This window comes from Papilio machaon, chromosome 12 (genome assembly GCF_912999745.1).
Source record: "Papilio machaon chromosome 12, ilPapMach1.1, whole genome shotgun sequence".
Lineage (NCBI taxonomy): Eukaryota > Metazoa > Arthropoda > Insecta > Lepidoptera > Papilionidae > Papilio > Papilio machaon.
Genome location: NC_059997.1, coordinates 1,827,279 through 1,855,064, shown reverse-complemented (window position 1 = coordinate 1,855,064; position 27,786 = coordinate 1,827,279). Strand labels below are relative to the sequence as shown.

The 27,786-nt window shown below is 33.6% G+C and overlaps 5 protein-coding genes across 6 annotated transcripts; 2 read left to right on the top strand and 3 right to left on the bottom strand.

The window, feature by feature from the left end:
• Nucleotides 1-2,396: 2,396 nt before the first annotated feature.
• LOC106713742 (large subunit GTPase 1 homolog) lies at nucleotides 2,397-8,419 on the bottom strand. Its single transcript, XM_045680211.1, has 10 exons — nucleotides 8,187-8,419; nucleotides 7,670-7,893; nucleotides 7,025-7,246; nucleotides 6,709-6,829; nucleotides 5,854-6,402; nucleotides 5,593-5,745; nucleotides 4,997-5,138; nucleotides 4,202-4,401; nucleotides 3,722-3,810; nucleotides 2,397-2,530 (listed from the first exon to the last, which is right to left on the bottom strand). Exons 1-10 carry the CDS (start codon nucleotides 8,280-8,282, stop codon nucleotides 2,404-2,406), a joined length of 1,923 nt encoding a protein of 640 aa, XP_045536167.1. The 5' UTR covers nucleotides 8,283-8,419; the 3' UTR covers nucleotides 2,397-2,403.
• A 185-nt stretch (nucleotides 8,420-8,604) lies between these two features.
• Nucleotides 8,605-13,606, top strand: LOC106713716 (trimethylguanosine synthase). Its single transcript, XM_045680185.1, has 10 exons — nucleotides 8,605-8,854; nucleotides 8,967-9,105; nucleotides 9,184-10,538; nucleotides 10,714-10,918; nucleotides 11,098-11,359; nucleotides 11,653-11,791; nucleotides 12,272-12,432; nucleotides 12,701-12,876; nucleotides 12,960-13,082; nucleotides 13,488-13,606. Exons 1-10 carry the CDS (start codon nucleotides 8,718-8,720, stop codon nucleotides 13,581-13,583), a joined length of 2,793 nt encoding a protein of 930 aa, XP_045536141.1. The 5' UTR covers nucleotides 8,605-8,717; the 3' UTR covers nucleotides 13,584-13,606.
• A 1,925-nt stretch (nucleotides 13,607-15,531) lies between these two features.
• Nucleotides 15,532-16,794, bottom strand: LOC106713769 (small nuclear ribonucleoprotein F). Of its 2 annotated transcripts, none has more exons than XM_014506627.2 (3): nucleotides 16,706-16,794; nucleotides 16,413-16,606; nucleotides 15,532-16,166 (listed from the first exon to the last, which is right to left on the bottom strand). In XM_014506627.2, the coding sequence occupies exons 2-3, from the start codon at nucleotides 16,585-16,587 to the stop codon at nucleotides 16,075-16,077; spliced, it is 267 nt and encodes an 88-aa protein (XP_014362113.1). In that variant the 5' UTR covers nucleotides 16,588-16,606; nucleotides 16,706-16,794; the 3' UTR covers nucleotides 15,532-16,074. The 2 variants fall into 2 exon arrangements, with proteins under 2 accessions (XP_014362113.1, XP_014362114.1); XM_014506628.2 differs by having other exon boundaries at nucleotides 16,725-16,790.
• A 297-nt stretch (nucleotides 16,795-17,091) lies between these two features.
• On the top strand, nucleotides 17,092-18,316 carry LOC106713750 (phosducin-like protein). Its single transcript, XM_014506600.2, has one exon. The coding sequence runs from the start codon at nucleotides 17,305-17,307 to the stop codon at nucleotides 18,109-18,111; it is 807 nt and encodes a 268-aa protein (XP_014362086.2). The 5' UTR covers nucleotides 17,092-17,304; the 3' UTR covers nucleotides 18,112-18,316.
• Nucleotides 18,317-20,459: 2,143 nt separating this feature from the next.
• On the bottom strand, nucleotides 20,460-27,669 carry LOC106713717 (SUMO-activating enzyme subunit 2). The gene is made up of 7 exons (XM_045680158.1): nucleotides 27,414-27,669; nucleotides 27,190-27,344; nucleotides 26,434-26,581; nucleotides 25,554-26,048; nucleotides 22,454-22,625; nucleotides 21,600-21,767; nucleotides 20,460-21,160 (listed from the first exon to the last, which is right to left on the bottom strand). The coding sequence occupies exons 1-7, from the start codon at nucleotides 27,555-27,557 to the stop codon at nucleotides 20,616-20,618; spliced, it is 1,827 nt and encodes a 608-aa protein (XP_045536114.1). The 5' UTR covers nucleotides 27,558-27,669; the 3' UTR covers nucleotides 20,460-20,615.
• Nucleotides 27,670-27,786: the final 117 nt, after the last annotated feature.

The window sequence follows — 27,786 nt, the reverse complement described above, 5'->3', positions numbered from 1 at the left end:
GAAAAATGTTATTGCTGAAAACTTTATTAAACTTTAGAAATAAACGTAGTGCCTCGTTTTAATTTTATCTCTTAAAGTTACAGACAAGGTATATACGACTGAGAGTCCTTCAAAAAGCAAGCGTATCTTTCTTCAAAGACCGGCGGTTACTGTAGTTTTCCGGAGGAACATTGGCATCAGTGACCACCCCGGTATTCCCGCCGCTCTTTTGCCATCATCACGTATAAACAAAAATAAGTAACAGACATTGTGATTAAATAATTGCAAAAAAAAATATTCACCTCCCCCTTCTCATTTTTTGTATCACACAAAAAACATATAACCGGTATGTCTGAACGTATGCACACCTTTTATATTCATGTTAAAAAGGTACGACATTTACCTGAAAGTATGGATGATGCCCTTCATATCAGTAACTGTTTTGGAACAACATCAATGTTAATGCCACATTAAGACGACATGACAGAGATTTTGTGTTGATTAGCTCTAAATTTCTGACATTTTGATAGAATATGTCGCCCTATAACACAAAGCTTATAGGAACTATATTTAAATCTAATTTAGCGTGAAAATATTTTGTTTCACAATTTTTTGTTTAGGCGCCAACTATTCCATTTTTTATTTACGTTAGTTCTTAACAAACGTAAAACCCTAAAAAAGAACAAAGATTTCAAACGAAATATGTAAAAAATCGTCTTGTATTTTCATTTTAACACGTAAACAAATGAGATCTGTTGAAAAGTTGGAACGGAAATTAAACATAATAGAGGATGCGTTATATCGTCTGTGATCTTTGATTTCCTCTCTAAAGTTTCGTGTTTTACAGAGATTTGAACTTTAAGTGAACCGCAGAAATGTGTTCGCTTGTCGACGGTCGCGATTTACGAACGTAAATCCGACCACTTGTCTTAAATTAGCGACCGCGTTGTAAATCAAGAGATTCGGGGCAGTATTACGCCATAAGAATTTCCCGCATATTTGCGCAACTGCCGGGGAGAAATGTTTATGTTTCGGATGACTATTTTATTCTCGCGGCATTGCTCGTTTCACGCTTCGCTAACAAGCTTCTTTTTTCTTGAGTTCTTGACGTCATCTGCTGATTTACGTATGTTAAATTTATAGGAGACCTTATGAAATATTCGTCTACTTTGTTAGGTGCGTCGTTGGCATTTTGGAACTAAAAGTAGTGAATAAAATTGTTGTGGATGTTTTTCACCCTTTATCATGATTAATTACCACTCATTGAATTACAGAACGTTACAAGAACGCGCAATGTAATTCATTTAGGTCACAACACAAATTCAATGTTTTTCAGAACATCGATTCTGGAGCATAAAAACAAGTTCTTAATTATCTTTAGGCCACCAAGTGTTTTTGCCTCATTCTATTTCATACCACTACGTGAATACTACGTAAATTTTGGTAGACAAAATACTTTTCTTTAAATCGACACAACATGCGGTTTCATTGAATCACAAAGATTATGAAATGAAGATAGCAAAAATGGGTAAGTTTTACTCATCATAAGAAGGCAAACTAACAAATGGCCACCTGTAATTGCTGAATTAGCGAAGCGACCGCTGCCCATAACACATCGGCAATGCCACTTGCGTTGCCTACCTTTAATTGAATGAGGAAGGGACGGGGACGCATATAGAGAATATTTCCCCTTCCTATGCGTTCCCTCCTCCGTCACACCCACTTCCTCTTACCATACCATCTTATAAGAAACTGGTGAGAAGGGAAATAGCATTAAAATAAGGCCGCACATTCAGCACGGGGAATTGCTTCCACTTCACGCTTGTCTGTGGTCGTGATATTGTAACTGACGAGTCGACCAATTCGTACAACAGATGTTGTTGCTGGCGTTTACTGCTGTTAAGTAGCTTCGAAGAAACTACACAATACAAAAGATTAACAAAAGATCGTATCTTTTGTTTAATAAGGGAAATTTAGACCAATACCTTTTTTCTTTATATCCCTTTCCTTACCTTTCTTATCCCGTGGCTAGCACAAAAGAAATATACGCGTCTGCAACTGTATTAAGAATGATAGTAAGTTAATGTATCAAGTTAAAGTGAGGTAAATAAATAAAACAATTTGATACGACAAAAGATTTTTTTTATTATATCCTTATATATCAAAAATATTTACAACCAAATGCAAATAGGAAAGTATTACAGTACTATACCTTTAACAAATAAAAATATAGCAAAAATTTTTATAGCCTACATTTAATTTGACTGAGAAAGTAAGAAATCATAAAACTGTCGTGACCGTCTGTACTTCACCGCTTTTCGTCTGATATGATAATCTTCTCAGTCTTTCTTATCTTCTTTTCTTCCACGAGTCTAAATACCTCTCGCTACATCTTTGATGTGAGTTTGTTCATCATAAGTATAGTTAATGTTCATCTAAATGGGCATAGACTCTTCTGAGTTTTTCTCTCTTATTTTTATTAGCGTGTTTTTTCTCATGTTTCCAGGGTTTGCCGACAACTGGCCTGTCAGCTGACTGAGCCCCAGTTATCCTACGAAATACTACTAAATTAAAATTCTTGATAAATATTGTATAATTAAGATGGAAGAAAATTAAAGCGATGGGATTCATATCAGCAATGGCAATCTAAAGAGTATAGTCAAACAAGTTTATCAGAACCGATGAGAGGCGCTGCTATCGCGGTTGGTTCTATCAGATTATAAATAAAACCTACTTTGACATAGAAAGTGCCATAAAAGAAAAAATTACATGACAGCTTCAATACAAAAAGAATCTTGTGACATTTTAGACGTTGACAGGGGGCACTAGTGATTTATGCCCACCGGTTCAGATAAGAGTATGCACGTTAATGACGTACAGTCAGAAAAAACAAACAAAACAGACAGTCAACAAAGTACAGATTTTAGCAAAAATAATCCTATTCATCATCATCAGCTCACTTAACGTCCTCAGTAAGGAGCTCGGAGCCTACCCTAAGTTAGGGGTGACTAGGTCATAGTCAACCATGCTAGCCTAGTAAGGGTTGGTTACAATATATATCATTGAATTTGATGTTGATGTAAATCGAAAATCGAAAAACAAATTACTATATGGTGGGATTCGAACCCAAGATCTAAAGATTACAAGATAAGTGCTTAATTCATGGTTCACCGACGCTCCCTAATAAAAAATTGCTTAAATATTATTAAACCGAATAAACGACAAAACTTTTCAATATTTTCTAATCTTTTAACGAAAATTTAATTAAAACTAACTCTCAACACTTAATTGTAGTCAACAAATCACCGTTAATAAAAATTAACTAGATATCAAATGGACAGATGAAAGAGAAACCGCGACGGAATATTATCAATTATAGTTAAGGGAAACCTAAATAAACTTTTAGAAGACGAAATTGGAACCCTGGACCGCGGCCAAACGTTAATTCATAAAGTTTAACTATCTTATGACGTGGTTAAAGGAGGGAGGAATTTAATGACTGAATACATCGTACATGTAATAATATATAACCGCATGTTGGAAGTAAATAAAAAAATAAATAACCCATAGTTTTAAGTGATTAAGTTTAGATATTACTAATAGTTTAAGTTCCTAAAATAAATAGAAATTATGTCAAATGTTCCGCTTATGAAAGAAGCAATACTAAAATAATTATTTAAGTTTCAATATAGATAAAAAAAGTTTTACAGATCAGGAAAAAGTGATAAAGACTACAACTTACCCTAAAATGGGTTTTCCTTTGACATGCGACGTACTTTTCTTCATAGCAAAAAATGCACTGTCTATCTCCGCTGATGTGTTTCTCCAACCCTACGAGTACAAGAAATTATAAATCTCACTAATATTACAAATGCTTATGGATGGATGGACGGATGGATGGATTTGTTAGAAGGTGTCTCCAAAATACCTAAAACGGATTTTGCTAAAATTTGCCATACATGTAGAACATAGTTTGGAAGAACACATTGGCTACTAATTGAGTTTTTTAATTCCGCGCGGACGGAGTCGCGGGCGACAGCTAGTCATCCAGAATACCCTGTCACATTGTTCTGTCTTCGTGTGAAACTGGTATCAATGGTTAAATTACGATGACGCGACAATCAATTTCGCTCAATTTGCTGCTGAAGTACAGTTCCTGTGCTAAGTACCCAAAATAGTGTTGCAAGCTTCGAGTAAATTGTTTATTTTTCCCTATACTTACCTCGACCATTCTAGTCTCCCTGGGCGTGGGTTTCCTGGTCTCGTTCCTCTTCTCCTGTATCCTACAGTTGAGTGGTGCAGGCTGGTATCCTGGGGGCAGCTGCTCCCAGTGCAGCCGCCCGCTCGCCGCCTCCTTCAGGAACAGTCGCGCCGACCTGCTCACATCGGGCTGACCAGCCGCCGACATGAAGCCGCGGTTAACTGGTTTATACAATATACAGAATAATAAAAATAAAACCATAGAAATAGAAAAACAAAATAATTTACATAAATAACAAAATCCTTTACGGGTAAGTATATTAAATAATAACAGATAAGTACCTAAATCGTCATCATCAGCTCACTATAAGTCCCCACTGAGGTGCTCGGAGCCTACCCTAAGTTAGGGGAGTCAACCACGCTGGCTTAGTAAGGGTTGGATGACGTCACACATACACATATCATTGAATTTCTTCCCAGATATGTGCAGGTTGTGTATATATAAATAAATAAATGATAAATGGACAAATGTTCATTCGAAAATCGAAAAACACATTGTTACATGGCGAGATTCGAACACAAGACCTGCAGACTGCAAGTCAAGTGCTTAACCCCTGAGCCTCCGACTCTCCCCTAAACAACATATGAATAAGGATCAAAATCAAAATCATTTATGAATCAGTAAGATGTATCAGTTCAATGTAGAAGAAGCAAGATAATTATATCAAGACTGCACTAAATGGAGATCTGTCTTTTCTGCCTACCCCTGTAAGTCAGAAGCGTGAGTTATGTAAATGTGTTATAAAAGGTAACTCACAGGCATGCGCCGTGAGTATCTTCTTGTACTCATTTCCCTCCCCTTCCTGTTGTTCGGGCAACAACAAACCGTACTTCTCCTCAAACGTATGTCGACCAACCAATTCACACAGACGAGCCATCGCCGCGTCGTGAGAACGCATCTATATACAAACAAATAACATAAACAATAAAAAAAACATTCCCAACAATCAATAGTTAATTTTAAACAAGCAAAAAACCACTATTTAAAATCAGACTAACTATTAAAACTGCAAGTCACAAGAGAAGGGATTTATTAGTTCGATATTTGTTCAACCCTCCTATAAAAACTTATAGGAAAATCTATCTATATATATAAAAGAAAGTCGTGTTAGTTACACTATTTATAACTGAAGAACGGCTGAATCGATTTGACTGAAAATTGGTGGGCAGGTAGCTTAGAACCAGGAAACAGACATAGGAACTTTTTTATCTTGTGTGCATTTTTTTCATTCCGCGCGGACGAAGTCGCGGGTAAAAGCTAGTATTTGATAAAACGAATTGTGAGCCAAAAATATATATTTTAAAACACTTAAGTTCAATTCCAATCACAAATAAGATAAAAAATATTTTTACCTGATCAATAGGCAACACCGCTGTCAACAGAAGGTCGGGCGCGACCGCGTACGCTGGCAACACTAGACCGGGACAGTCCAGGAGTTCGATGTCGTCCTCCAGCATTAGTGATTGTATATGCCGAGTGTGACCCGGCATTGAACTTACACTCACCTGGAAATTATATTACTTTAAATATATAAACATTAATTAAATTAACCAAACATAAAAAAAAACCTAAATCTTATTTATATGTAAGTGTACATTTAAAATTTTTCTCACCTTCTTAGTTTGCATTAAAACATTAACTGAACTTGATTTCCCAACATTTGGGTAACCAATCATACCGACTGTCAATCTCGGAGGATTTTTCAAGTTTCTTGTTTTCAGTTTCCTCAAAACTTCTAATAGTTTTTCTCTACCGAATATCTCATGAGAATTCTGCATTTGTATTTCATTATCTGTATTACTATTTGTTTCATTATCGTTTACAGTTGGTTTATTTTCTTCTTGAAAGTCAATAGGTTTTCCTAATTTCAAATTTTCAATGACTTTGTCTAAAGTCTCTTGAATTCTGTCCAATTTTGATGCTGTATTTGTAACTGCTTCATCAATTATACCCAATTGTTTTTTAAATAATTCAATATCATCTTCTGCTTCTTTCAAAGGATTTACTTCATCAACATCAATGGCAGAATCATCATCACCTTCTGTTTCCGTGTCTGAATTATCTTCACTTATACTTTGTCTTTTCTTATTTGTTTCATCTTCTTCAGATAGCTTTCTTTCTTTCGATGCCTTTGCAGCTGAGAAAAATATTACTGATACACCCTGAAATAATTTAATACAAATGGAATATAATCAAAGGCTCCTATGTAAACTAGCGTAAGTTTGAAACTCAAATTTTAATGCATTAAACATAAACATACAATAGACAAATGAAATCCTCTTCTGCATTATGTCACTTTCAAATTTACTCATAAAATAATATTTATTAAGTTAATTAAGAAAAAACATAACACAGGGATATAATCACAAAATTATGGCTTACCTACACGTCTACATAGTAGCCATTATAGTAGGATTTAAACTCTTCTGCTGAGTTTAATAAAAAAATGGATTCAATGTTTAACTTACCTCTTTTCCGAAGTACTCCGCCCAACATTTCCTCACATACTCAGTTGTCAGATCAGCCTTGTTTAGTAGAAGTATACATTTACATTTTTGTTCAGCTGCATATTTCTCCAAGTCCATACATCTGTAAAAATATTAATTACGAATTACATATGGCTCACTTTAATCCAAAAAATGGTAGTGATTTATGGAATTTATTGCTCAAAGATGCACTTTAATGAATGGATGGTTAGTTTGAGAGGGTACAACTATAACCTAATAGAAGACCATATCATGCTTATGCCTTATTCTTTTTTAAATACATAAAAAGATCTCTCACCTGAACAATAAAGGATTCCTAGCATCCAAAAGTATCATTACAATGTCTGATTTCTCTAAAGTCCTCCACAATTGTTTCCATAACTCTAAATTCCTCTCATATGGTGTGACCGCAGCTCCGAGCTTCTCTTGCAGTTCATTGAGATGCCTTCTCCAGTCTAAGAATGCATCTCTTTCGCGGCCAATCTGTTCTTCAGCTGTTATACTTGGGTTCCACAGAGGTCTAGAATGTTATATAAAATATTACTGAGGATTTCCAATGTTAAAACACTATATAACAAATTAGGTTTACATCTTACTTATTACTTAATGTTACAAATGCTTGGATGGATGGATAGATGGATGTTTATTTAAAGGTATCTCCAGAACGGCTTAACAGATCTCGATGAAATTTGGCATAGATGTAGATACACATAGGCTACTTATTACGTTTTTTTTTATTCAACAAGGATGGAGTCATGGGCGACAGCTTGTATTTATATAAAGATAAGCATCAAAATTTTCAGTACATAACTGTAAAAGTTGAATATCGTAATGGCCAATATGTATGTATTTTAACTTTTATCTTCTTAGAAAATATTGATGTTGGTACGAAATGAGATAAAGTGTCAACCATCACATTCTTATATAAATCTAACATACAAACCTTCTTGGTACTGTCAATGGTTCGTCAAAATTAGGTTGTGAAGTGACAAGTTCAACCGCAGCAGGTGCTGACTTAACATATTTTACATTAAGTTTCTCAGCAATGAATTCTCTTTGTGCAAGCTCAGCGGTAGAGAGGAACTCTTGTAGTGATGACTCCGCTGTCACTGACTGCAGGTTCAGCCGACCCCATTCATATCCATCATTGACCTCTGTGGTATGCAGCTGAAAGTAAAATATTATTTTAGAAAAATATGCTTTATCAATTTTTAGTAGATGGAGATGTTTTGTATGTCAAATAGCAAGATTACAAAATGAAATGAAATGAGGAATTTTTAATGTAAAATAAACATTCCTTCAATTCCTTATTAAATGCAAATGTATGGAGAATAACCCTCATCTTTAAAAATTTCTAAATTATAATTTTTACTTAATACGTAAATTTTATTCATGTTCATCTTTGTATTATTTCCAAAACAGTAAATTAATTAATAAAAAAGTAAATGCTTGTTTTATACCATTGTATTGTCTTCCACATGTCGGCGATGACGATTTTTTGAAAATCTGTCTTTGATAAGAGCCCGTCCCAGCGAATCCTTGTTTTTCTTACCCATTTTATATCATGTGATAATGAAATTTCAGTAAATATTGTGTAATTTTACGGATTATTTAATTAATAATCAAATAAAAATTAATACAAATATACGGCATGCGTGCCACCTGACATTGACATTTGTTGTCATTCAATTTCAATCTTTCAAAATCAAATGACAAAACAAAACGAGATAGAAGCTTTTATAGATAAAAAAAGGTCGTTGGTTGGCTTAAAATACAAGGAACGGTGCTTAAATGTTATAAACTCTGTGGTAAAGTTCTGTCATTTTAGTTTTTCGATTCGAGTCGAGTTTGAAAAATCAATTTAGAGTTAGAATACTATAATTTCATTTATTTCAACAGATTTTTAAAACTAATTCTCTAATTTTGTTCCTATGACTTAGTGGTATCCGTTTGTATTATCTTAATTTAAAAATTGAAAAGTTTTTGTAACAATGTCGGAATTTTATGATCATTACCGAAATTATTACCATCGTTGGGAACCGCTCGCCGAATTTAATTTCGATCTCGAGAATATAAGGTTTGAAAATAGGAAATATATTTACTGCCTCTGCAGCAGAGTATACCTAAGGTTGGTATTTTAAAGTAGCTTGTGACAATTAATACAGTAGCAAAAAATCAATACATTCTTGTATGTTCTTAACATTTATACATTCGTGCTATATTTTGTTTTTGATTTTTAGAGATGAAGTATATTACGTTGATAGAGAAGAAATCAGTGGAAGTGAAGTTGATGGCTTGCGTGATTCTTACTCCCAGGATATAGAGGATCAATCGCATGTTCATTTTTCTCTGGATACATCTTGTAAGGTTAAAAGTGAGGTAAGATAATCTTGATATTATATTTTATATACCATCTCTTCAATTACTAATTTTGTTATTGTTATGCCCAATTATCAGAATGAAAGTGCAAGTTGTTACTGCAGTGCATCTCATACTGAAAATTATTGTTCAACTGATGAACATGATCCTCAACTACATTTCACACCATCAAATGCAATACAACCAAGTGACAGTGGGGCAGATCTCACATATCAAGATTACCACTCTGACATCACTAACCATGATAAAATAGATACAATGGATCAAGATTTTGATATGCAAGATGAATCTAATGAAAACTACTTATCTGAAGACACATGGGATAAATTCTGGGCTACCAATAGAGAGAGAATTATATGGGCTTCATGGATAAAGAAATACAGTGACTATATTAACCCATCATACTTAGATGAAAATAATGATTTGGTCTTAGATGAGAATAATATACCAAAACCGCAATCATCTGAACCAGTTTGTATGGAACAAACTGAGACACAGACGGACAAAGATGATTGTGTTAGAGAGAGAAAATTCTCTTATGATTCAAAAGTAAATCCATACAAGAAATGTAAAACTGGTGATGGATTAGATAAAGTTGATAAATCAAGTGAATCAACTATCAGTAAAGAGGAAGCTTGGTTACCTTTAAGTAGGAGAAGGTCCTGCTCTGAACATGAAAGGATTGTCAGTCCTAGAACATTTGTTGGCACAGATTCAATGACAAATGTTACAAAAATGACACTATCAAGTCATGATGTCACATCAAGCCATATAACATCGGAATCAACATCAACAGATGAATATAGTGTGTCATCATCCCCATCTGATGATCAATCTAATGATCAAACTCGGATTGCTAATCTAAATGTTGACGATAACCCAGACCAATCTGAAGAAATGGATACTGAGCAATATTGGGAGTTTCTGTGGAAGAAACATTTTGGTGAACAATATGCTTTGCATTACGCTAATTATATTGCATGTCATGAAGCCAAAGATGTTGTAGATATGGCAATCAATAGTGTCGAAGTTGAACCAGAAAATATTGAAATGGATAGAAGTGATAATAATTCACAGGAAATGGCATCAGTTATTGAAGTGCAACAGAAAGTTGATCAAATCAATCTAGAAGATGAAAGAGTGAAACCAAAGCAGAATAACAAAGAGAGCAGGAAATTTGTTGGGTCTATTGGAATTTTGATACAGAGTTTGCTACAGGGGGATAGAGATTCAGATTTGGATGAAGTATTTGATGCAAATGAAGGATATGGTAATACAAATTCTCAGGTTGTTGGTGAAAATTCAACAACAACAAATACTAATTCAGCTATTGAGTTACATTTACATCCGACTAACAATAATGTACAGCAAGTTAGTAATGACAATGGAGATAATGATCCACCTGAAGAAAAGCCAGTGGTATTAAAATCAAGGTGAAGTATAAACTTTTTAATATTTGGTAGCAATTCCACAAAATTAGCCAAACCAGATTTTTAGTAAAAAGGTTACACTTTCTACCTTTGTTAAAATTCAATTATTTTTTTGCCTTTACACAGTGTTAAATCATAAATTTAATTATAGACTATTCATTTGTGTATTTTGTTTCAGTCATGAAATTGAAGAAGAAGAAAAGGCAGCAACTGAAAAAATAAAATCCACATTTGAAATAATGGGTTTCGCAATTGATGCAGGAAGCATACCAAAAGGAAATTTAGTTTACAAGAAACGTTTGGGGAGACTTCGTCCTCCGCGCTACAAGAAATTTGTAACGCCAAAGAAAACTTACTTTGATGACGATGGGAATCCTTATAGGGTACAAACTTTAATAATGTTGTTTCCCAACAGTTAATGAATTATTCAAATAAGTTTAGTAGTTTTGTAGCCTATTCAAAGCAAGTAAACAATCAAATCTTTCCACTTTAAGACACGGTATAGATTAAAGCTTATTGATATTTTATATTTAATATTGAAAGTTATTATATTTATATATAGGAACATGATTCACAAGAGGACAAAGAAATACTGACTGACGAGGATTATGCAGACATGCAATCAGATAATGATAAATTATCTACCGATAATGTTGTAACTGAACTCAGTGATAATAATGATGATGAAGAGAAAGATGGTGAAGAGAATCAAGTGAACTTATTAGATGAAGCAGCTTCTGTGCCGTTACCTATGAAGGTAGATAACTCAATCAGTGATGTGCAAGATGGTGATAAATGTCCTGATGATGAGGCCTGTTGTTCAGGTAATATTGCTTATTTATTAAGATTCAATATAATTCATTATTTTATTTACTCTGTAGTACTTAGAATTAATAAATCACTCCTCACTAATAAAATGTGCCAATTTCATATATATAGTATTAAGTGTGAATGTTGTAAGATATTCTGATAGATGTCTACTCCCTTCGGTGGCTTGGATAACACTGACACTATAAATCAGTGTTGCCAACAACATAAACTGAAGTCATCATCTAATACTTAAGATTTTACATATTTTTATTCCAATTTCATTATGTCTCGTTTTGTTTGCAAACAGATCAAACAAAACGTCGTAAGAGACAAAAACGTCACGCGAAATGTAACACAAGGGAAGTATTGTCGGACATGCCACCAGAACTACAAGGTGATCGAAAGATGGTGAAATATTGGAAGAAACGACATTCTTTGTTCCACAGGTAAAATTAACCTTAAGAAGTATTTATGTCTTACTAGTCTGTGCTTGCGACTTCGTTCGCGCGGAAATAAAAAAGTAATAAGGGTAGTACTTTGTTATATTTGAGACTATGGTAAATTTCTGAATACTTTGAACCGATGCAGAGTTATTGAGTAAATATATGAATCAAATTTATACCACGGGAACTATACACATTCTCGGGGTCATAGGTACCCACAAGAACACATATTCTTCCAAAATGTGTTCTACATCTATACCAAATTTCATTGAGATCCATCTACTGAAGATATCACTTTGGTATCGGGGGAGAAATCTTCGAAAGATACCCTGTCTTCTGGGGATTTGACCGACTAAAACCCCCTGGGATTTCCGAGGAACGCACCGGAATTCTCAGCACTTTACTGAAGATACCTAGTAACAAACAAACATTAGCATTTATAATATTAATATATCCATCTACATTTTTTTTTGTTATTTTAAGATTTGATGAAGGTATAATACTGGATCGTGAGAGCTGGTTCAGCGTGACACCGGAGAATGTAGCCGCTCACATTGCAGACAAGTTCGCCTTCGACACAGTGGTGGATGCCTTCTGCGGAGCCGGTGGTAACACAATACAGTTTGCCAAGACTTGCAAGAAAGGTAAGAGTTTATTTAAATATTTGTTCTGTATGGTCAAACAGGATAAAATTAATGTAAAGAAATCTTTCCCTTCATCTTTCCTCTGTCATTAAAAAATACATATCTTTAACTCGGAGAAAAAATTATAGTGTTTTTAACGTACCTAATTTTAGTGTGGAAACACACATTTTTTTTAATTTGATTTAATTTAAAAGATAGATAAAAGTATGTTGACATATGTTTTGACAGTGTAAAAAAAATAAAGCCATGTATTTGATTATTTTTTTAGTAATAGCAATAGACATAGACCCGTCTAAGATAGAGATGGCTCGACATAACGCCTTAGTGTACGGAGTGGAGAACAATATTGAGTTCATAGTGGGAGACTTCTTCCAGTTGGCCTCAAAACTCGAGGCTGACATGGTATTTTTGAGCCCGCCCTGGGGTGGACCTAATTATTCACAGGTTTGGCTCACTTTTGTAATTATTCTGTATGAATTAAAAAAAATCTATCATATTAAACTAAATTTTTCATGTGTATTTTACAGAATCAAAAATATGATATAGAAAAAATGTTGGAACCAAAACCGGCTTCTGAGTTGTTGCAGTTTGCAAGGAAAATAACATCCAACATTGCTTTATATCTACCGAGGAACACCAAATCAGATCAGGTATGTTTTGTGAACTAGATATTATTTTAAAAAAGACAGGGAATTGACACAGATAGTCGAACCTGGATAAGCGAGAAACTTTTATAGAGTCATTCTTCGGTCTTGATGAACGACCTCCATAAGTGAGAAATTCTGACAAGATAACTGTAAAGTCGAGAAAAATATCTTAGTCCTTTGTAATCTCGTCTATCCAGGTTCGATTGTATACATACCTGCGATAAACATTACCCTCTTTTTAGTCGGGCATTTATCAGAAGAGTCAATTCCCTTCTTAATAAATTTAGATAATTTATATAAATATGTTTTTTTTTAAAATCTATTTTCAGTGCATTCCTCATTGCAATTACAGATAATGTAATTTTCAGTTTTCAGTTTATAATATCCCTAGATAAATATTTGTTACAGATATTATCTTTGGCGCGATCGATTGGCGGTTCTGTGGAAATAGAACAAAGTTATCTTGATAGAAGATTTGTTGCCATTACGGCATATTTTTATTAATAAATATTTATATTACTGAAATATGGTAACACCGATTATATTTCGTCATTTTAAAACTATTTTAATTATTATGATACTAAATGTATTTTTTTCTTTATGACTAGAATGTTTATTATTAATGAAAGTTAATAACAAAAAAATCGATTTTTCAAAATCGATTAATGATTATTTTATAGTTTTGTTTACTAAAATGTATTATTTTTGTTCTAATTTTTATATTTATTTAATTTATAAGAATATCAAACGTTATAGATATAACTCATAAAAGGAAACTGGTTTTACTGAGATTTCAACTTGAATTCACTTAGTAAAAATATTTTCACTTTAGTAGGTAAATAGTATTTAATTTATTGCATTTATAACTAGCAACCCTTTCCATTGGCAAATTTTTAAGACACGCTAAAGGACACCGATATCCAATGCCTTAATAAATAAAATAAAAATCGAACATATAATGTATGCCAGTTTACAGTACATTTTGAGATTATTCAGAACAAAAAAAAACAATATTTTCTTTCCCTAATATACCTACCAATTAATGATTTAATTCTGTTAGAGATCTTTCATATTATTATTTTTTTATCTGGCAACATTGAAGGGTTAATATTTTTTTGGGTTATGACTTATAAAGGACTATTTTTTGCCAAAACGTATTTTTTCGATCGACCTCAAATAATATTAAGAAGTTTCGTCTGCTTTGTATGTGTAGTATAGTTGTAGTAATAAAGAAATATTCACAATAGTCAAGTCACTATTTCTTATTATCGATTAAAAACTGGCCCCAATTTCTTCATAAAATTCTAGATATTCCTGCTTAAATATTTTACATCTACTTGGTAGGTTTTTGTTCCTAAAAACAGATTTATAATTATTTAAAAATATGAAAAATTTAATATAGCACACAGGATAATTTTAACTTCGGCATTAAATAAAACCATATTATTTCGGGACCAGAGAAAAATTTTATAAAAGGTAATATGAACGGTTTTATTACAAATGCAGGAATTGGGGCAAAGTAACAAATCTGACATATTAATTATTTAAAATAGAAATAATCGCTCAAAGATTTTAATTAAAAAAACATTCCGCTCCTTCGAGTCGGATACATTCAAATGTCTTAAAATATCAATTAATATAAGACTTTACTTAGTAGTTACGTCACAATATCCGCCTTTATTCTAATATTTATTATCTATGTACAACTGGAATGCAATAAAACGCGCAATTTAAATCTCCAAACTATTTTGTAGCATTTATTTCTTCAATTATAAGATTTTATTATTTGTGGACATTTATATAATAGTTTCTAAGTGCACAATATTTGTGTTGTTACATAAGTTAATAGTTTTGATTTTCATTGCAAGATGAATTAAAAAAATCAATTAAAATTTGACTTTGAAATGATTTTGTCAATTTTCCTCCTATTCGTAATAAATGTGAATCATGTAATTTTTAAGATTTAGATGTTTTTGTCTTTAGAACTGTTTCGTGAAACAAATCTACTTTTTTATTTCTTAACAATTTGTATACTTTTTCATATTATAAAATCATTAAATATTTATAGCGCTATAAACATTTTCGAGTTGCAAAATTTTAACAAATATTCATTAGTTAGTGAAACTGTTCTAAAATGTGTAACTATCAATGTTGTGATATTCGATGGAAATAAAAATTACTAAAATGTCAAATTTGTCTTTTTTTATTTTGAATTTTTACACCTCATAGAAATAGGACTTGTGAAGCTAGTTGTACTAATGGAGGATGCTTTAAATAAAAAAATATATATATATTTTACACAACTGAAATCTCATCCATATGAAGAAATATTACATTTTGACATTTTCATTATTTTTATAATAGAAATAAGTTCAAAAATAAAAACAACAGTTATCAAAGAGTAATTTTTTTTATTTATAAAGAAAAAATGTAGAACACATTTACAACATAGATGCTGTTTGGGATGCAAATAAAATAAAAATTGTCTTATTTGTAAAGATCAAGACATTGACAAACTTGTTGAAAAATTCTGTACAGGTTACACAGATACACAATTATAATGAAATGCATTATCAAATAATTTTCAAAGTGGGAATGTTATACTGTATGAATATGGAGGCAGTGCCACCGTTAGGGTAGCACATGGTTTTGCGACCACTCATGGCTCTGCAAAGAAAAGGGTGCTGCGGGTCTCCGAATTAGTCCCACATAATTGTATTAACTCTGTCTGGTATGGTAAAAAATAGGGCACCAAAGAAATCTTGCCCAGGGTGCAAGTTAAAACTGTTACTGTGTGGATGGGTATACAAGTAAGAGGTAAGCCTATGAAGAGATGGATTGCATTGAAGGTGGAATGTGCATGTGCACTGTGAGTGGGACATAGGGAGATGGTGTTATACAATATAAAAAATTACAAAGTCTTAAATAAATCTTATGTTTATTTAATTAGTACAAACTTACAACTAATTTTAATCTATAATTTGTAAAACTAACATCATTCCTTCATTTCCCCTTCTTCATCTTCTTCCTCAGCCCCTCTTACGTAAAGAACATTGTTACATCTGATCAGAACCTCCCCAAGGTTACCTGTAAATAACAGAAAATTTAACCCACAAATGACTCTTTTTCGCTTACTTGCTAGATATGTTTGATTCTATGCTTTACTTGTAAACTGTATGAAATTGTATGTATATTATGTATTAGTAATTGTATATTAACTGTATGAATATTAGCTAAGATTTTAGAATTAAAATCTAAATAAAGCAAGCTCCTAAGCTTCTAAGGTTTAAAATAAAATCTATCTTCATTATCCTTATAGTAAACAACTCTAACCTGTACAATTTCCATCAACAATTTCTTCAGTATTGGCGAGTTGCAAATTCATGTAACCATCAGCAGACACCAATAACCCCTTATATTCATGGCCCCATTTTAGTTTTACAAGAACAGCTTTACCGGTTAGGCTGTTCAGGAAAGGTTTTGGGTTGATGGGCATAGCCGCCGCCATTTTCGCTGATTATGTTTTCCTACAAATTGAAATAAATGTTTAACTTCTATCATAATAATTGCAAAATATTGTGTATATGCATTTTGATTAAAAACATATACTAATAAAAATAACTTACTACGATAACAAATTATAACCTTTAAGGACAAGACGCCGTCGCTTTTTGACATTTAGTTTTTTAAATTGAAATGTTGCCAGTGCAAAGTGCAACTTGCTTAGCTCTTTGTAAGTGAATTCTCGGTATAAAATCAATAAACTATATATATTAACAATGTACTAGATATGTTTGATGACTCATTGATACTTCTTCGATATATTTTTTTTAAAATAAAATAGAGATTTTTATATTTACCCATTCGTATGTTTTTGTTTGAATGACGTGCGTAAACGTGATACAAACGTCAAACGAACGAAAGACTCGCCCATTTCTGTATATGTTTAGCTATTATTGTTCTCTTTGGGCTCGCCCAAGCCAACAAGTAAACGAAGAATATATAGAAATAACAAATTACGAAATGCAAATTGTTACGCAGTGAAGCGAGTCATATTTACGTTCTGTCTGTTAGACTGTTTGTTTTATTCGCCTCAATAGCAAGTTGTATGGGTGGTCTATATTTAAATTTTAATTCAATTAAACTTTACTCGTATAGCTAGAGTCATTACTTAGTACTAGAGCTGGTGTTTTTAAATAATCTTAAATTATAATAAGTATATATCATGGCTACCTTAGATGATAAAATACTTGGCGAGAAGCTTCATAATTATTGCAGCAGTAGCGAAGGTGAAGATTCGGATGACGACGAAAGAAGCGGTAATGAAGAAGGAGAAACTTCTTACAAGTCAACCGAACAAGTGAATGAACCTCCTCCTATTAACAACTGGAATGGATCGGCTAGCAATACTGGCCCAAAGGGTGTTTTGGAAGACTGGCGTAGATATAAACAATTGGAAGCTGAAAATCGCAAGGAAATGGAAATTGAGCGCATAGCTCTTGCAAAAAAATTAACATTATCTGTAAAAACAGAAAAAGAAGAGCAACAGGCTAAAGAAAGAGAAGAGATGGAAGATGAACTTAATGAACTTTTAGATGAAGAATTCTTAATGAAATATCACCAACAAAGAATGCAAGAGTTAATGTCTCAGTTACAAAAGTGCCCCAAGTTTGGTAAAGTAATAACATTAGAAAATAAGGATGAGTTTTTGAATGCCATTGACAAAGAAGATGCCAAAGTTACAGTTATTGTTCATATTTTTAATAGAAAAGCAAAAGCATGTACAGCTATGGATGGCTGCCTAAATATTTTAGCAAAGGATTATCCTGCTATAAAATTTTGTCGCATAGAAGCAGATGTAGCTGGTTTAAGCAAACATTTTCGTGTTGATGGCGTTCCTGCTCTTTTAGTGTACAAAGGTGGTCAGATTGTTGGTAATTTTGTACAACTGGCAACTGAACTTGGCAATGATTTTTATGCCACTGATGTTCAAAGATTTCTCATAGAATATGGACTGCTGCCTGAAAATTAGTTTTGTATATCTTTAACATATTTATTGCCACATTTTGAGTTTATAGTTGTAATATAAGCAGTCTCTTAGTTTAGATTTATCTCAATAATTCTACAAGGGAGTCCTTTATATAACTCTGGGTTAGGCGTTTACTGTATAACTCTGTAAAATAATATTTAGTTAAACACATATTTTAACCCTTTGACTGCTGCTATGTTTGATATATTTCACCATAAATATTATTTATTGGTAAAGATTGCAGTTCACAAGCTTATGATAATGTTTCAATAATCATGATTAGTCAAAAATTCGCGCTGGACGCTAGAGTCACAGTATAAAAGGGTTAACATATGTTTAAGCTAAAATGTATTAGAAACACTAAGTTTTTTATAGTAAGGCTCTTAGTGTTAATGTTTTACTGTTTATGTTTAATTTATTGAGGTGTGAATTTTTAAATTAAGATTCAAATATTGAGAGTGCTTTAACTACAAAAATAACAATAATTGTTGAATGTTCAGTGAATATACTTAATTATTGTGTAATTTTTTTTTAATAGAATAAACATGGCATATATTACTCAGTGGTGATTGATCCAGTTGTTTTAGAATTTATTTGTTACATTGGTAGAGGCCAGAAACAACATCATGAATGGGCTGGCAATGCAATACCATCATACAGGAGACATGCATGAAGTTTCGTTTCATGAGTATGCATTTCCTTATTTTAGGCCCTTTTACCTTCCTACCCTTTTCTTAGAAAGGATGGGAAGAGAAAGTAAATTTGTAGGGCATGCATTGGAAGAGAAAATATCGTCTTTTTGTGCTTCCCCTCTTCCATTTATTAAAGGTAACACATCTGCATGTCTAAGGGTATTGAGCTCTTTGTTATTTTAAGTGGCCACTAGTTCATTTTTTGTTATGTAAAAATAATATAATATAGATGAGTGACTGTTTAACTTTTAAAAAATGTATTAAAAAGTGACTCAATCCATTACTGTACAGTAGAAAGTCATTTTATTAGATATATATTAAACATATTCAACAAAACGTGATTAACATTGGAAACAAACTAAAATACCATTGTCACTTTAAAAAAAAATATATGGTAGAAAATTTACTGCCGCTGTTATTGTAATTTTATGTGCAATAATTCTAAAGTTACATTAATTTTCAAGTTATTGTTGCATTTGTTCATAATTTATGTTTTATAAGTAGACATATCATTTTTCATGTTGTTAAATGTAATATGATTTTCGTACATTTCAATAAGTATTTATAAAATTTGTTTTATATTTGCCAAACATAAATAATTTCAAGACGGGCTTCTTTTTGCTAAATTAATGTTTAGGATAAGTATTATTTACTTTTATTATGAATAAAAACTACTCATTAAAATGTTTTTCATTATTTCATCATGTAATTAAATTATTTGATGTAATTAATATTTTTAAATATTTATGAAAGCTGTCGCATGCTTAAAAATAATTTGAATTAGTAGCCTATATGTTCTTTCATGTTACACATGTTCTACATCCATTTCAAATTTAATTAAGATTGAGCCATTCTGGAGATACTTTCTTCTTTACAAAAATCCATACATACATACGAATTTAGCATCTATTTATATAAAAGAAAGTCGTGTTAGTTACACTATTTATAACTCAAGATAGGTCGAACTGATTTAGCTGAAAATTGATGGGGAGGTAGCTTAGAACTAGGAGACAGACATAGGAACTTTTTATCTTGTGTGCATATTTTTTATTCCGCGCGGACTAAGTCGCGGGTAAAAGCTAGTATTGTAATAAAAGAAAGAGGTTTTTCTTGAAAATTTATTCATGAGACAAACATACAAATATTTTAAATCAGTAAAAAATCTTTTCTTTAGTAGACTATGGTTACAAAATATAATATTACTTATTGCTTTATGCAATAATGTAGGAAAACATGTTATTACTTCTAAAGTTTACATTTATTACTTAACATTACTTAGTTACTATTATAAATCTAAGTGGATTAGTGCAGGAAATACTGCCTAGATAGGTTTAATAGGAGTTTAAACATTTTTTTTGATTGTCTCTATTCTTCAAGCTGACAAAGTTAGACATGTTGCTATTATTCATTAATATCTCAAGACATTACACTAAAAGGTGACATAAATAGGTGACATAACATGTTTAAATTTAATCAGAGACCAATATTGACCATCTGTTCGAAAGACTGGTCATAAAACTATTGTAAAAATACAAGAAGAGATTTTCAAAATTAAACCAATAATCTTACTATACTCAAATACCAAATTGAAGCAATTGCTTTTAAACAAGTGTCATTTTCATATAAAAATCTTTTTTTTTGTTTAAACATTTTCGCTTCTTTATTAACACCATGAAAAGTTCTCAAAAACACAAAGAGAATTTAATCTCCAGAGTTCCTATTGGAGATTTCACTTGAATATAAAAGTATTTTTTTTTAAACATTGTAATAATAAATCGTTCATGTTCAATCATCTACAAAAATGTGCATTAATCACTAACATATTTCAACAATTTCATCGGACATCTCTTTGCGTCGACGCTTCGGTGGTTTTTCCACCGGTTCACCGTTATCATCTTCATCAATTATTTCCATGTCACTATCACTGTCATGATTGGTACGAGACGGACCTGGTTTCGGTTCCTCAGCCCCATTGGAACCATTAGCCGGTTCCTCTTCCTTGGGTCCTGGCATTGGAGCATCCGTATCCGTCACCAAACGCCACGAATTCTCCTCATCCTCTTGCTGAAGTCTAACTCTCACTTCGTAATTCTGGAGGAAGTCATCAACAAGTAAAGCGCAACCATCATTCAGACCAATTTCTTCCAGAGTCTTTTGATTGTTATGATCAGTCTCTCCGGGTTCCGATGACAGGACCACTAGGCCTTTGCCCTCGACTGTCGCATCGGGCGCCTGCATGTTCAAACCCTCTTTGAATGCCGCTGTCAGATCTTTAAGTGTTAACTGTTTCAAGTTGCAAACGAGAGCGACCTCCGGTTTAGGCGCGCAAACGTAACATTTCGGATTCGGTGCTGTTAAAGCTAAAAAAATAGAATCAAAATTAATAACAAGTATGCGTAGACTTTTAAAGAGCTTCGATGGCTCAGTGGTTAAGCACATGACTTGCAATCTGCAGGTTCTGGGTTCAAATCCTGCCATGTACCAATGTGTTTTTCGATTTTCGATTTACGGTGAAGGAAAACATCGTGATGCAACTTGCACATATCTGAGAAGAAATTCATAGATATGTGAGAAGTCAACCCGCACTTGGCCAGCGTGGTTGACTATGACCTAGTCACACCTAACTTGGGGTAGGCTCCGAGTCCCTTAGTGTGGATGTATAGTGAACTGATGATGATGATAGATTTTTTATAAAATCTAAAAATTGCATTCAACTGACTCAACTTGCAATCATTAAGACAGTGAAAGTAATTTATAAAACAATAATGCAATGATTTTTTTTTTACAATTTATACTCACTCCTTTCTGGTACAAATAGTTGACCTCGGTGGTTAACTTTTGGTCTTAAATAAACGCTAGTGCAAGATTCGATCTCGCCTTTGAGTATTGCTTGTGCACGTAATACTGCAAGTCCTGCGACAATGGCATTGGCAGTCGCTATAGCAGGGATAATGTTACCCGCCATTGCTACAAAGAAAAGTATAAATTAACCAATTTTTATGAATTTTGTATGACAAAAAATAAATTTTGTGCCATTTGATCAATACTAAGATCACATTAGAATCGTTATTTCACAGTAAAACCTAAATAAAATTTTTGCAAAAGAAATATATGAAACGTGTTTGTTTACACAAAAGTAATTTACTGTTGCAATTAAATCTATATTTGAAATAGTAAATAACTTCAGTGATCGCATTGAGTTTTGTTTAAAACATCTGTCCGTTCATTTTATTGCTCCCCTGAAATTTTTATAGTTGAAGTAGAAGCCAGGATAAACATACATATTTACGTAATGAACGAGCGATTGTTTTAGTGACTAGCCTTTGCCCGTGACTTCAGCTCTGAATTACAATAAAATAGTAGCCTATAATATGCTCGCGTGTATCAGCTACCTTCCAATGAAAGTCCCGTCAAAATCGGTGGAGCCGTTCCAGAGATTACCCGGAACAAACGCGACTCACAGACAGACAGACAAAAAGTAAAAAAATTAGATTTTTACTATAGATAAAGCAAATACATCACATACTATAAAAATAAGTAAAATTATATCTTTTTGATATAAATATATCTGAAGGTTAGTTTCTCCTTCACTATACAAAATCTTTTGGTTCTAGATCTTTTCATAAGAAAAAAAATTACAGAAACCAACTCACATTTAACTTCAAACCGGGACTTTAGAGGTATACTAAATATATATGCGCGTATGTTAGCGCATGCGGTCACAAAGTCCATAGCACTTTTGTCATCTTTGTCCCACACGAGATGATCGCCTTCCGGACGTCCCTTTAATTCCGCTTGCAAAGCTTGACAACTAGCAGCAAACACCTAAATAGAAAGAGAAAAAGAATGTATTTAGGATTCAAGCAATGTATTTGACAGTATAGTATTTATATCCATCATCAGCTCCCACCGATGGGCTCGGAGCCTACCCTAAGTTAGAGGTGACTAGGCTGTAGTCAACCACACTGACCCAGTGCGGGTTGACTTCACACATATCATTGAATTTCTTCTCAGATATGTGCATGTTACATCAAAATGTTTTACCTTCATTGTAAGAACATCGTATAAATATTCATATGTAAATCGAGAATCGAAAAAAACATTGGTACAAGGCGGGATTTGAACCCAGGACCTGAACATTGCAAGTCAAGACATTACCTCTTAAAATTTAGTATAATGTGCGATGTTAATCACAATTTTATGTATCAATTGTATACAGAAAGGGAACAGGCAGAGGTGGAATCTTGTAATATGAGGAGATGAACTATATCTACACTTTTTGACATTAAACTGAGTTACTTTTAAATGTATCTATTTATATACATATTGAAGTAATTATCCACACTTAGTTTATGACATGTTTTATTTTTTAATATATTTAATTTAAATTTATTCTTTCAAATTGGGTCGGGGACAGGCAAGCGACCGTAAAAATCAAGCCAAAATATTAAGGTTTATAAAACCTTGGGCGCCGACCCCATGATAGTGGGAGAAGACCAGGGAGATGATAAATCTATATCATCATCATCATCATCAACCTGCCCTTATCCCTATGGAGGGTCGGCACAGTATGTACTACTCCTCCATACATCTCTATCAGCCGTCATATCTGAATTTACCCCCTTCTTACGCATATCCTCTTTCACACAATCCATCCATACTTTCTTTGGTCTTCCTCTACCTTTATAGCCATCCACATTCAATCTCATTACTTTTTTATTTATATGATTATCATCCCTCCGCATAACATGTCCAAACCACGCTAACCTTCTGCTCCTCAATTTCTCGATAACTGGCGCTACTTTCAAACTTCCTCTGATATGCACATTCTTAACTTTATCTTTTCTTGTCACACCACACATCCATCTTAGCATACGCATCTCAGCTACATGCAATCTTCTTTCATCCGAAACCTTGGTGGCCCAACATTCAGATCCGTACAATAAGACAGGTCTTACGATTGACTTGTAGATCTGTCCCTTAAGCTTGGGTGGCATTCTTGGATCACAAGTCACACCGGTGACCTGTCGCCATTTCATCCAACCTGCATTTATTCGGCTTTTCACATCCCGGTCAACACCACCATCGTATTGGACGAGTGAACCGAGGTACTTAAAATCGGAGCAGGTTGGTAGGTCAACACCATTTAAAGCGATTGGAGAAAAGCTGGTCGGACCACCAAAATCGCAGAATAAATGTTCAGTTTTGGTTCTGCTGATTTTAAGACCAGCTCTCTCCAATTTATCTCGCCATTTTTCCAACCTGCTCTGCACCTCGCATTCATCCTCCCCGACAAGCACGATGTCATCAGCATAAAGCATACACCAGGGTGCTTCCTCCTGTATGTCTGACGTTAGCGCATCCATTACCAGGAGGAAGAGATACGGACTTAAAGCCGAACCCTGGTGTAGACCTACCGAGACACCAAACCTGTCACTATCGCCAACAGCGGACTGGATGTGTGTATTGGCTCGACAATACATAGCACGAATAAGCTGCAGGTATTTCCCAGGCACTCCTTTCACTTTCAAAGCCCACCACAAAACCTTCCTCGGAACCCTATCGTATGCTTTTTCGAGGTCTACAAACACCATGTGCAGGTTTTTATGCACACGCCTATATTTCTCGCAAAGTTGGCGAATAGCAAAAATGGCATCGGTAGTCCCCCGTCCTGGTGTAAACCCAAATTGGTTCCGAGTTACCTCACTCTCCTCTCTTATTCTTCCGTCCACCACTCTCTCCCAAGCTTTCATACTGTGTGACATGAGCTTTATTCCTCTATAGTTGTTACAGATTTGTACATCACCCTTGTTTTTAAAAATTGGCACCAGCGAACTCCTACACCACTCATCTGGAATCACCTCTTCCTGTAACAACTTGTTGAAGAATAGAGTCAGCCACACCAATCCGTCCGCCTTTAGGAGCTTCCATACTTCCACTGGTATTCCATCCGGCCCAACTGCTTTTCCGTTCTTCATACCTTGCACAGCTTTCTTTACTTCATCCACGCTAATTTCTTTCACCATACCAATATTAACCGGCACTTTTTCCAACACTCCACTCCAAATATTCTCTTCGTTCATCAATTTTTCAAAATAATCCTTCCAACGCTGTTTAATATCATTATCATCCGTCAATACATTTCCTTCATCGTCTTTAATACACTTGATGTGGTTTACATCTCTTGCATTCCTTTCTCTCTCTCTTGCTATACGGAACAGGCGTTTTTGTCCCGGCGGGCTGTTCAGGGATTCATATAATTTATCTTGTGCCTGTGCCTTAGCAGTTGCGATGGCTTTCTTAGTAAATCGCTTACACTCCTTATATAACTGCCTTTTATTCTCTTTCAAATCCTTATCATTATCATCCACACCCTGCCACTCTTTAAATGCTCTCTTCTTTTCACTCAAAGCCTCACGCACATTTGCACTCCACCACCAAGTTTCTCTATCAATTTTCCCTTTACCTTTTAAATAAATAAAAAAAAATAAATAAATAAATCTATATATATAAAAGAAAGTTGTGTTAGTTACACCATTTATAACTCAAGAACGGCTGAATCGATTTGACTGAAAATTGGTGGGCAAGTAGCTTAGAACCAGGAAAAGGACATAGGATAATTTTTACCCCATTTTCTATTTTTTTTATTCCGCGCGGACGGAATCGCGGGTAAAAGCTAGTTGTAAATATATCTCACAAATTTAATGAAAGTAATTAGGGAAGCATTTTATACAAACAATGATGTGTAATTACCTCGGCACATTCATGTACAGACCACACTCTCTGATCAGGTAATCCAGAATGTTGTTTTGGTGCATCACCTTTTCCGGGCAAATTGTCCCATGACAGTGGAGTAGGTGGCCTACGTTTCTTCCACAGGTTCTCCATCGATAGCAAATACTTGATATCATCACCAAACAACTTAGTAAATAGTTTTTCTGGGTTGTAATTAGTTTCCGCTGCCCATGTTCGTGTACTTTTCCTTTCAACATTACCGGATTCAGTTTGCTGTGATGATAATGCTGACTTGCCAGCTGTTCCAGCCGCTTCCGGGTCCTCTGTATCCGGACTGACATCTTGATCAGGGTCTTCTTCACCGAACAACTGATTGAATAGATGCTTAGCCCATACTATGCAATGTATCGGTTCTGATGGAGTGTTACGGATTGTGCAACCTGGGAAGGTTTTCTGGGGTGCCTTAGGTTGGCATTCATAGCACTGTGTTAGACCTTTTTTAATCAGCTCCACCTGGAAATATGACAAAGTTATTGTAGATATTACGATAGTTGCTTAAGTATGTTAATCTTACTAATATTACAAATGCGAATGTTTATATGAATGGATGTTTATTTGAAGGTATCTCCTGAACGGCTCAATGAAATTTGGCACAGATGTAGTACATAGTCGGGAAGAACACAAAGGCTACTTATTACGTTTTTTTTAATCTCCGCGGTCGGAGTCGCGAGCGACAGCTAGTTTAAAATATGTGAGAAAAGTATTGTATTGACATTGTATACTGTTTTAATCATGGCGTATGAATAATGGCTTTCATCACAGAAAAGACAATTTTCATAACTAAAATCTTTTAATTTATTTTGTAAGCTATACTTTAAGTATTCTTAGATATATTTACCTGTCCCGCATAGCCAGCTGTTCCCGTTTCAATGAGTGGCACATTAGCAGCGAGGCACATTCTGTTCACATGATTACGAGCCACCCGATTGTCGAGAGCATTCATTACAATGTTAAATTGTTTGAAGTAACTCACACCATAGTCATTACTGGAAATAAAAATGTACACACTTGTTGAATGGTCAAAATTACTAAAAGTGGAAAAGCTTATTTATGGGTTTGATTGAAAATTTAACTCAGTTTAATGTTGGGATAGATATTTGCTTAAAGATTTTCATCCCTATCAAGGTGTTTAAAGGATTTAGATCTATACAATGTACAAAGTAACAAAATCTTTCAGTAATAGTCATAGATATAACAACAATACAGTTGTTGTGAATAGGATCTTCAGTAGAGACCTCAGTAGAGGAAGTAATAATTGAAGGAGAATAGGGTAGATTCTACTAATGAAGTAACAACAGTAGATATGCAGTAATCCGACAAATGTATTGCAGGGTATCAAAGTATTGTTGGATTATAGTGCACTGCCTAAAGTCCGGATTATTTTGCAAAATAGTGCCTTGTAATCCGACAAATTACAGATCGAATTTAGATTCTATGAGTAATCTTAACACCATTAATGTTAACTTACAAAAACTAATAACTTTAAATTTATAAATAGACACGTACAAACAAATGAATGTATTTAATAAAATATAATGTATTACAATAATGAAAAACACTGAATAAAAATTATAGTATAAATAATAATACAAACCTAATAACGCTGTCATGATGAGCAACAATATTCACATTTGGGTTAAAACTTAAAGCGCTATCTTTAGCAACTTGCGCCTTCGACTTCCCGACATGCTCTTTATGGAATAAAAATTGACGGTTTAGGTTGCTTACGTCGATGGTGTCAAGGTCGATCTGAAAAATGTACGTGTATTAAATGACTATACATTACAATACAAGCTAAATGTAAAAAAATCTACGTACAATCTCAATCTGTGGAAAGCCGGTCAAAACGAGATTCTTTAAAATTTCACAACCTATACCACCGGCGCCTACAACTAATATCTTAGAATTTGCTATTGCTTCAGTTAACTTTTCATCAAATACACCTGCTATGCGTGCAACCATTTTGATCTTACTGAATTAAATTTGCTGTTTTACAGTAAAAATATTATCTATTTTAATATAAATGTGACCATCAAACCTAAAACCAAACATCTAATTGGACGTAATGTAATGTCAAACTTGGCGTCTTTTCTTAAACAGCGCTCAAGCGTTCGGAAACATACATTTGCAAACAAGTAACGGGATTTTTCCTTAAGTCGTTAGTAGAAAAAACATTATTCTTTTTTTTACG